Source organism: Pungitius pungitius, chromosome 11 (genome assembly GCF_949316345.1).
Source record: "Pungitius pungitius chromosome 11, fPunPun2.1, whole genome shotgun sequence".
Classification (NCBI taxonomy): Eukaryota; Metazoa; Chordata; class Actinopteri; order Perciformes; family Gasterosteidae; genus Pungitius; species Pungitius pungitius.
The window spans coordinates 8,760,631-8,770,130 of record NC_084910.1 but is presented as its reverse complement, the minus strand read 5'-3'; the positions used below and the strand labels follow the sequence as shown (position 1 = coordinate 8,770,130).

Genomic DNA, 9,500 nt, shown 5'->3' with positions numbered 1-9,500 from the left:
ATATACATATAGCATTCCACTTTAATTGTGGTTGATTTGGTGGAAATGTAATACATGATTAAGTTAAATATTCTAGTCTTTTGTGTAGTTCTTATTTTTCATGTTTATAAATAGTGTATTAATGAATTAGCCCCAACATTGAAATAAAAGGTATACTTTCTGCTGCTTAACAGATGCCAGTTTTATTTTAGAGCATGTGTAGCACTTTTTTTCCTAAGCTAGTACTTCGTTTTCCTGTAGGCTACAACATAAGTGAAACGCATGAATATACTGGAAAAAACATGCAGCACGGTGTCTTGTGCATCCAGGATTTTTGGAGGTATGTCAGATGACCAGGACAGCTTGGCTAGCTGGCAAACTATATATTTAATATGTGTTTTAACTGTGCAGCAGAACCACTGATGCTATTATTGTGCAGGGTTTGGGGAGGGGTTACACAAAGCCATGATTGCAGGCCTGCCCAATAATATAATATATAATGAAAATGATGTATACAGTTGCATGCTCTAAATCAACAATTCAATACTGTAAAGTTCAGCCTGTGTAGAATCAAATCTCAGATCTTGCTTTAACAGAAATGTTGGTCCTGGAGAGTAGATTATTTATTTATTTATTGCATTTTAAATCTATAAATGTCCCTCTTAAACTGACAAAATGCATCTATTTTACAAAAAAATTAAGCTTAAGCGGTAGTTGAGAAACGAAGACTCTTTTTGTGCCATGCATAATTTATATTATTTCTCAGTTGGTCTCCCAGCATTACGCTATCAGCTGATATTGGCTGTGTCCAGGTGTATACAACCAACCAACCAGAGTCGGCACTGTGTCTCTAAATCAAATCTTTAAAGGGGTTCCCGCCGTTGTTGCTGTCAGGTGTCATTTCAGCGCGAAACCGGATGCGACCCTCCTCCACCCCAGGCACCTCCAGCCAGCTGTCAGGCATTCTTCGGTCATTCTCAGTTTTCATCAACTGAATTCTTCACCACCACCACCCGTGTCTGGACTTCATGGGGGATTCTGCCGAGTGGAACATGGCATCATAGTCCCTTGACTATACTGGTTTAGGATGGAGTCTATTTGTGCACTATTTCAATGTTATACAGGTGTAATAACAGTTTGTAAACTCTGACAAAAGTAGAATTAAGAAATCCAGGCTAAGTGATAAAGCGCCGCTTGACTTAATGTGACCCGCTCGTCACGGCTTAATCGGTTGCACGTTTGCCAAGTCGGGCTGAGAAGGAGGAGCTAAGTCAATTCAGGTGTACATAGCTGTGATAAGTGCATGTCCACGGCTTTCTTAAGTAGTCTACGCTATCGATCCCAGATTTACTGATACAGGAAGGGAGAATACGCCGCTGAGCAGCAACTGATCAAATATATGAGGAGGTGAAGCAAAAAATATGCAATATGCAAAAAAGGAATACAGCAGCTGTAATTAACCAGATTGTGATTGCTGAATGCGGAAGGATTTAAAATATCTACTCTGGAAATTTACCCTAAAGACTAGACCTCATTCACAATGCGAGAATGTTTTACAATATGCACAAATCTCTATAAGCTGTGTCTAATTCTAAATATCTTTCTAAAATAATAACAAACAAGACTGGAAAAGATCCTGATACAGGTTAAGATCAAATATAAAAACATTTTGCAGGCTGGTACGTTTTCAAATGTTGTAGAAATTACCTACAAGATGCCTGCTCTCATTTTATCGATTTTAGCAGTTAAAAAAGGTTCATTTGTCTGGCACTGGGGAAGACTAGCATCATGCAGGCGTCACCCCAGCTTAGGAATCTGCCCTTGTTTTAAACCAAAGAAGGCCTGGGTGGGACTCGGGGTGGAACAACTACTGACTCTGATCCACCTGCAGAAACTGTCCTCTTCATTTTCCACATCAAACCCAATCACCCATTTATACGCATATGTGGAAATCCTCTTTGATGTAACACATTCTTCTGTGGCCAGGGAAGGTAATAAAGATGTGTGCTAAGGACTTCAGTGCCAAACACACACTTCTGACAGTACGGAAAATAATGCATTTATTTACAGTTTTGGCATATAAAAAGTGCAGTGCCATACAGCAGAGATGCTCACGAGTCCCAAAGCTCGAGTCCAAGTCGAGTCTGAAGTCTTTCGAGGACGAGTCTGAAGTCGAGTCTGAAGTCACCGTGTGTTCGACTCGAGTCGCACTCGAGTCCGAGTCTCCAACTCGAGTCCCCATCTCTTATCAACGTCCCTTTTACCGTAAAAAAACCATACCAACAACTTTTTACTCCTCCTTTACTCTTTACTTAATGTTTTTTTGTGGTTTTTCCCATAAAATGAAAATACGAAGCGTAGCCGCTAAACCGGAAGTACGTAGATTTTAACAGTAAGAATCGACGCAACCGTCTGTAATGACAGCGGTTACCAGGGTAACGAGGAGAAAAGTTCATGAACGGATATAAATAAATAATCCTGGTCTGACGGGATGTGTTAGCAGCAGTAGTTGACTACACACGCTGCTCTTGGCTCTGATATTTTTTGTCCACGTATTGTTTTGCTTCAGTGAGCAGAACAGAGACAGTTAAAGGAGATCGCAGAGTAAACGGTCCGCCGCTGGAACGCATACGTCCCGACGTCAGCGAACCGTCGGTCGGACCGCCAGCGGCACCAGCGGCACCACCGCCTTCCCGTCAGCGCCACCCAGCAGCGGCATTCGACATCTTTCTCGTGTGTGGCCGCGCGTGCGCAGCCAGCAATATGTGTCAATGTACGCGTTACGTAGGCAGGTAACGGAGGGAGCGATATAGCGAGCTCATTAGATTTTTCCTAAAATTAAACATTGTTCACGAGTCCCAAAGCTCGAGTCCGAGTCGAGTCTGAAGTCTTTCGAGGACGAGTCTGAAGTCGAGTCGGAAGTCACCGTGTGTGCGACTCGAGTCGCACTCGAGTCCGAGTCTCCAACTCGAGTCCCCATCTCTGCCATACAGAGCAGCTTTGTTCTGATCCAATCTGTCTGAAACCACGTATCAATATCAGTGCTTCTTCATCCAAAACGTGGTTCAGAAATGGGCATCGTGGAGCAGGAAGAAACACAGGTGAACTGGACTTTATATGTCGCCCTCATCACTTTTACAACTGTTCACTCCTCAATGCGCAGTTCCGCCCCCCAACGGACCCCTCCCTAACCTAACCCCGTCGGTTGGTCCGCCCGCAACGACTACTACACCCCTGTATTTCGACGTGCTTTTTATCCACCGGACCTTCTTCCGGTCCGCAAAATATTGTCTTAAATGAAAACGGTTTGTGACCACTGATCTAAACAACTGCAAAAGTAGGGTTTAAAATCAAACTGGTGACAGCAATAGTGACAAGTAATGCATGTTAATAAAAATCGGAACACAACGGAATAACTGTTAAACACGTTTGTTTCGGATCAGAGCGGCAGCTGATTTAACACATGAGACTGCAGGTTTAATCCTGGTCTGCTCCAGCAGGCTGCCTCCAAAGAATGAATCGCCATGGTTACTTGGCCGGGTTTAATTCAACCTCCTTTCGTGCAACCAAGTCCAAGCTAAATACCTCAAGAATAACCTAAATATCCTTGCTTAATCCCTTATCCTTGTTTCGTGCAATACTCCCCGGAAAAGTTGCTAAATGACTTTGTGATGTCACTGCGTGGTTAAGTAATGACGTAAAACAGTGTCATTACTTTTAAAACAACGCTACTCAAATTGACTGGACATCTCGGCCAAAAATACGATTCGATGTATGTTAGTTCAGATTTATTTTGTTCATTATCACAATGTTTTTTGAAGAAGTAATATAAACAACATATTTTATATGATTAGATATTTTTTAAATACATCATTGAGTTATTAAACATTTACACATCACACATTATTGAACAATTAGATTTCTTTCTTATTAATTAGTAAACCTCTATATTCTCAACAATTAAGCAGTCTAGTTAGTCAACGTGCTACCAAACTCATCAACCATTCCAGGTACAAGCAAATAATAAAGGTATATAGTGAAAAAGCAACTTAACTCAAGTAAGGATGTATGTACTAGGCATCGCTTTCCAGCCGACAGCTGCCTGTGCACGAGCTGAGCGCCTGCTCCCTCACACAAAAATTGCGTTTATTTTAGCACTTGGTACAAAAGTTGCTAAAAGTGCCAAATAAATATTTTTTAGTTGATAATACTGCTAGCATAGTGATCTAGTGTTCATACCATAGCCTTCTCATCAGGAAATTTGAATTAGAAGGATGACATTCACACAGGGGCCTCAGTAGTAGAATAGGGTCTTGTTGGTTGGATCCCTGATTTCACTACCACCCACTCTTGCCCGACATGGTGCAGATGATTGCTCACTGACGCTAACTAAATTACACTGACAACATGCAAGGAGTCCGTTTTGTATGTTTTTGGGTGTGCGTTTATGTGCATACACAAGTGAGTTTGTTCAGGCAGTCCTTGCCCCCTATATTGGCACTTGCAGGAAGACATCTGCCTTTTCTAATTCAGTCCCAGTCATGTGGCAGTAACTTGGTAAACGGATATCATATCGGTGCCCTGACCTGTTGAGAGCCTTGTCGTTAAGGGAGCACAGCTTCTCTGCAATGTCATTGCGCACAACCAGGGCAAAGATCTTTGCTATGTAGCGATGCTTTGCAAAAAGCAGGTAGAGCTTCTTCCTCCTCCACCCCACATATCGGCAGGCGTTATCAGCACACAAGGTTACCTGTGGAAAATGACAACAAGAAATCAGACTGAAAGAAAACAAGCCGCATTACAGTGGGTAAAATTAGTATTGAACACGTCACCATTTTTTAAAGGTGCCATTGAAATGAAATTTTCGGCAGATGTTGATAACAACCCAGTAATCTGCACATACAAAAGGAAAAATAAGAATATATTTTCCACCTCACTACGTCTTGCCTGGGAGTATCAACTATCAATAATGGCATGCATTCTTTTCACTAGAGATGAGCCGGATACTCGTTTCAGCCGAGTATCCGGTACGGATAAAGCACTTTTGCCGAGTACGAGTCAATATCTGTGCTCGGATTGAATACAAGTCCTCATTGGGTAGCTGTCTGTGTCTGCGTTCTGTGATTGGCTGGTAGTCACAGCGCCCCTCCCCTACACACATACTGTCTGTGTTGCTGTGTCCCGCTCGGCTCTCCCTCTCTGTCGTCAGGTTCGCGGGTCTTTTGCCATAAATTCAAAGGATTTCTTCGGCTTCAGATTTATTTTTTTTACTTCGGTTGTTGTTAACTAGTAGAGTTTAGGTAAACGTGGGGTTTATTAAGACGTGGTTCGTAAGAATGCGACTCGCGCTGCGTCTCTGCCTGTCGGAGGTTTTTTTTTTTCATTTGGCTCGAACCAGTTTTTAGTTTTTTTACTTCACGCACTGACCTCTCTTCTTTTCCTCTCTCTGCCGGAGTTTTTTTTTTACCGTCTGTTGGCTCTCTTCACACACACACACCACAATAATTAAGAAGAAATGCTGTTTTAACCGCACACTGTTTTCAAAGTTCATGTTTTATATTGGTCACCTGTTAATCAAGCTCCCTGCGAAGGGTCAATTGCATGCTTAAAAAAGAGCATAACGGTTAAAGCCCAGCCTATTTCAAGACAACCCGACAACTTACGGGGTAAATCCTTCAGACTTCCGGGTTAAGCCCCGCCCACTTTCAGGTTAGGCCCCGCCCAATCCGAGTACGGATACGGATACAGATAATTCATATGGTTCAACAGATACTGATACAGATACAGATAATGCTGTACTCGCTCATCCCTACTTTTCACCACCATGGACTGCGAGTTTCCGCTGAGGCCCGATGCTAGATTCCCTTTAATCCAATGTCAGGTCACAGAGAACCTGCTTTCCAGGGCTTATTACACAGCAGCGTGCATAGACCTATGGTCTATTAGCAATATGGTCTATGCATTATCTCTTTCGCATGCTGGCCCTCTCAACTTTCTTGCAGTGGGAGGCGCCAGACATCCACTCTAGTCCAGACCCGCTGCCAGTTCTGGCTTGCACAGTCGTCCCTGTCTGAGGTCTGTAGGCAGACCCTCAGTCACGAAAGATGCCATCCTGGTTGGGGTGCATTGCTGAAGAACAGGACTGCACAGGACAGTGGTCTGCTTAGGATTGCAGGTTGCAAACCTTGTGCTTGAGTGTTTCCTGCCTTACTAAAGGGACAGCATGTGCTTTTCTGGTCAAAAAATACCCCTAGGGTGTTTCATATTAACAGCCAAGGGGGGCAGCCTTCGGTCATGAGTTCCCTTTCCCGCCAAGCTTTGATCAACAAACAATAATTGTTTTCATGAAATTAATTATTTCAATGGCATTTGATGACAAGGAATACAGAATCAAGCAGCTAATGAAGTTAAGTAAGATATGTCGGGTTTATAACAAGAATATATCCTTAATATAAGGGACAAGCAGAAAAACTTGACAGCATTCAATTATTTGATATTCCTCCGTTATTACTGTGCATATGACCAAAACTGACCTGGAATACACCCTCTTCTGATGGTCTAAGGGAGTCCCACTCCGGTGAGTCCAAAAATTGGAAAGGGTAGATGAAATGCAGAAACTCTCCTTTAACTGTCACACGTATTCTGTAGGAGAGTGAATGGAGATGTTAATGTATCCATCTTCCACTGCAAGGTTAACAACATAAAAGGCAAAAAGCACTTAATCTCCCAGAACACAGAGATACTCTATCGCAGCAGGTGTCCTGCATTTCACAGTTAGGGCCAATCCCAATCTCCCAATTTGACGGACTCTCAAACTTTGATACGCACCACTAACTTTGTGAGGGATTAGGGTGTCCCATTGTGAAATTGAGGCTCTGGGAGCCATTTCGAGACATTTATGGACCTTAGGTAGAACCAGAGAACGGGTTTAGGGGGGGACATTGGGATTGGGCCTAAGCCTCTGAGTAATGAGTGACTTGTTACGGTAAAGGTAACACGCTATGTCACTTTTTCTAGCGTATTTTCACAGCTAGAGCTAAATTAAGTTTTGTGTATGATATCCTTTAGTACAGGTGGCTATTCATCTGCTATAATCTCTAAAAACCTTTTAAACCCTGATATTTCACTTCATCTTGATTTCTTGTTCCAACAGTTTACTCATTCTGCCAACATTAGCTCCTGTATTTTAGCTTAGCAGTTACCTATGTCTTCCCTTCACTTCTTGCTCTGTGTATCACATTTTTAGCCATTCCTGTGTACAGCCCTCTGAGAATAATTTGTAGTATGATTTTGTTGCGTTGATGGTCTTAACTTTTGTTAGACAGTCAAACAATAACCTTTTATTAAAAAAAATTAAAGTGGCCCCTAGGGCAGTCAGTCTCTATAGGGCAGGGGTGTCAAACTCATTTCAAGTTTGGGCCAGATACTGCCCACTTTGACCGAACGTCGGCCACTGACAATCGGTACGGCCTGGGCGCCCCGGCGGGCCGGATGTGGCCTGGGGGCCGCGAGTTTGACATATGTGCTATAGGGTTTATTGTGTTTTGGTTCGGTAACCGCTCAGAGGGAAGCAGAGAGAAGTGTGTAAGATTGCAACTCTATTTCTTGGTCTGAACTCTGGGTTGTCATGGACTAGGTCCACTAAAAAACTGGGTCAGTTCCAAATCAGAACAGGCTCTCTCCAAAAAGTCTTCGGATGAACCCCACGATATTGAGAACCACTGGTGAACTGATGACATGTGGTATACATCAAAACTGCAACAAGCTAAAAAAGTGATAAGAGATAAGGAGGGATCGCAAATCCTGACACTACCCCTCTCTCTCCCTCACTCTCTGCCTTTTTGCTGCACTTTCCCACTTGCAAACTGAGCTGCCACCCATGTGAAGTCCTCCTGTCGGTTTTGCTTTTTTTTGCTTTTTCATTAGGATAGTTGATGAAGCCAGGACCCCCAGTTTGGGAACCACTGCTGGGGGTCTGTAGTAATATCCACATGGATGTGTTTGGAGGACATTTGCTAGTCTCACAGCTATTTGCTGTGATACTCAAGCTATTCAACATCAAGAAAACCATGTTAAGCTTGGGAAAGTTATTCTTCTCAATTTATTGCAAATTCACCTGTAATTTCAGGTAAAGTGTCCCTTAAAACAGTAATTAATGCCTATACCGACTGGGAGAAGGCCATGAAGCAACTGTAGGCCTACCTGTTTGAAAGACAGGGAACACTAAAATCTAGCTTAACTTATAATACTTTGAATTTATTGTCATCTGTAAAAAAAGAAGTATAGTAGTCATACAGATTGTAGGTAAAAAGAAATGACTGGAATATTAAACATTAAAGCTCAATCAGCTGGATGACACGGCTAAAAGTCATGCTGTGCTACGTGTTAATCTTATATCTTGTAGGTCATTTACGCTTTTATCCAAAGCAACTTACAATAGGTGCATTTCAACTGTAGAGATACAAACTCAGAAGAACAAGAAGCCCCGAGCATGGCAAAATCTATAAGTGCAGTTTGGTAAAATCAGATAAATGTGTCACCTGCCAGACAAGAGCACCGACAGCTTATCAATAGTGGTTTTTCCTTCAATGGCGAAACAGTGGTCCCTCTCTATGGCGTGAACTTCTCCGTCACAACAGGCCACGATCTTTCCAAAATGTGTGAGTGACACTCCTAGTTTTTTAAACATACACCTGTAAAGCTCCTGGAATTCCCTTTTGAAGGACACACTCTTCAGCCGATAAGCAACATGCAGAACTTGTCCAAAGCAAACCCCGAAGAGTGCGAAACTCCACAGGAAAGAGTCTGTTGTGCAGTTGTCTGACCATGCCCACAGAGTGGAACAGAAGAATCCCACAGTCAGACAGCTGAATAGATATAGTAATCCATAAAAGTTGCTGTTGCCCATGAAACCAAAGAACAGAAAAATGTTGGCGAGTTGCAACGCAGAGCCTTCCGAAGTGTCTCTCCAGTTCTCACAAAATGGGTATACCGCATCTGTGGGTTGTATTGTCAAGTTCATGTAAAAATCCAGAGGCTCCATGTCTAACGCTACATAAGTTCAAAGAAACTACCAGCACATTTCACACGAAGTCATCTAGAGTTCCTCAGAGTGTATGGAGGCTCAAAATAGACTGCTTACCGTCAGGGTAACACAGGCAACACGTGATTGAGTGTGTGAAGAGTACTTAAGTTAACGGAAACGTGACCGGAAAACGGCTCATATCAACCTACACAAATTTCCATTAATCCCAGTAATCTACTGGCTGTCACATGTCCTATATACAACTGTAATTCTACAGCATAGCACAGTACATTGCTGTATAGAAACCGCAGAAACAACACTGTAAAGAACGAATCTTCTCCAAAACAGGGCAGATAATTACAGAGAAAAGAAACAGGATCAGCCCCTTAAAGCTGAGGCACTTGGTCTTTCTCAATGTAAATTTTCGCTGAAGGTCAAAACTCTGGATGCTGATTTTTTTCTTTTTGTTTTACACATTTTAATTTATATTTTGTTG

At 42.5% G+C, this 9,500-nt stretch overlaps 1 protein-coding gene across 3 annotated transcripts; it reads right to left on the bottom strand.

Moving 5' to 3' along the window:
• Positions 1–18: 18 nt before the first annotated feature.
• Positions 19–9,075, bottom strand: popdc3 (popeye domain containing 3). 3 transcript variants are annotated; one of them, XM_062565478.1, is made up of 4 exons: positions 8,520–9,075; positions 6,513–6,621; positions 4,566–4,729; positions 19–1,017 (listed from the first exon to the last, which is right to left on the bottom strand). In XM_062565478.1, the coding sequence occupies exons 1-4, from the start codon at positions 9,020–9,022 to the stop codon at positions 957–959; spliced, it is 837 nt and encodes a 278-aa protein (XP_062421462.1). In that variant the 5' UTR covers positions 9,023–9,075; the 3' UTR covers positions 19–956. The 3 variants fall into 3 exon arrangements, with proteins under 3 accessions (XP_062421462.1, XP_037310409.1, XP_037310410.1); XM_037454512.2 differs by lacking the exon at positions 19–1,017 and having other exon boundaries at positions 3,217–4,729; XM_037454513.2 differs by lacking the exon at positions 19–1,017 and having other exon boundaries at positions 3,217–4,729; positions 8,673–9,075.
• Positions 9,076–9,500: the final 425 nt, after the last annotated feature.

Excerpts from the sequence above, each read along its gene's own strand:
- popdc3 (XM_037454512.2), bottom strand. The coding sequence starts at position 9,022 with ATGGAGCCTCTGGATTTTTACATGAACTTGACAATACAACCCACAGAT. Across the intron at positions 6,622-8,519 it reads TCGGTGCTCTTGTCTGGCAG|AATACGTGTGACAGTTAAAG; the intron begins GTGACACATTTA and ends ACTCTCCTACAG. Across the intron at positions 4,730-6,512 it reads CAGAAGAGGGTGTATTCCAG|GTAACCTTGTGTGCTGATAA; the intron begins GTCAGTTTTGGT and ends CATTTTCCACAG.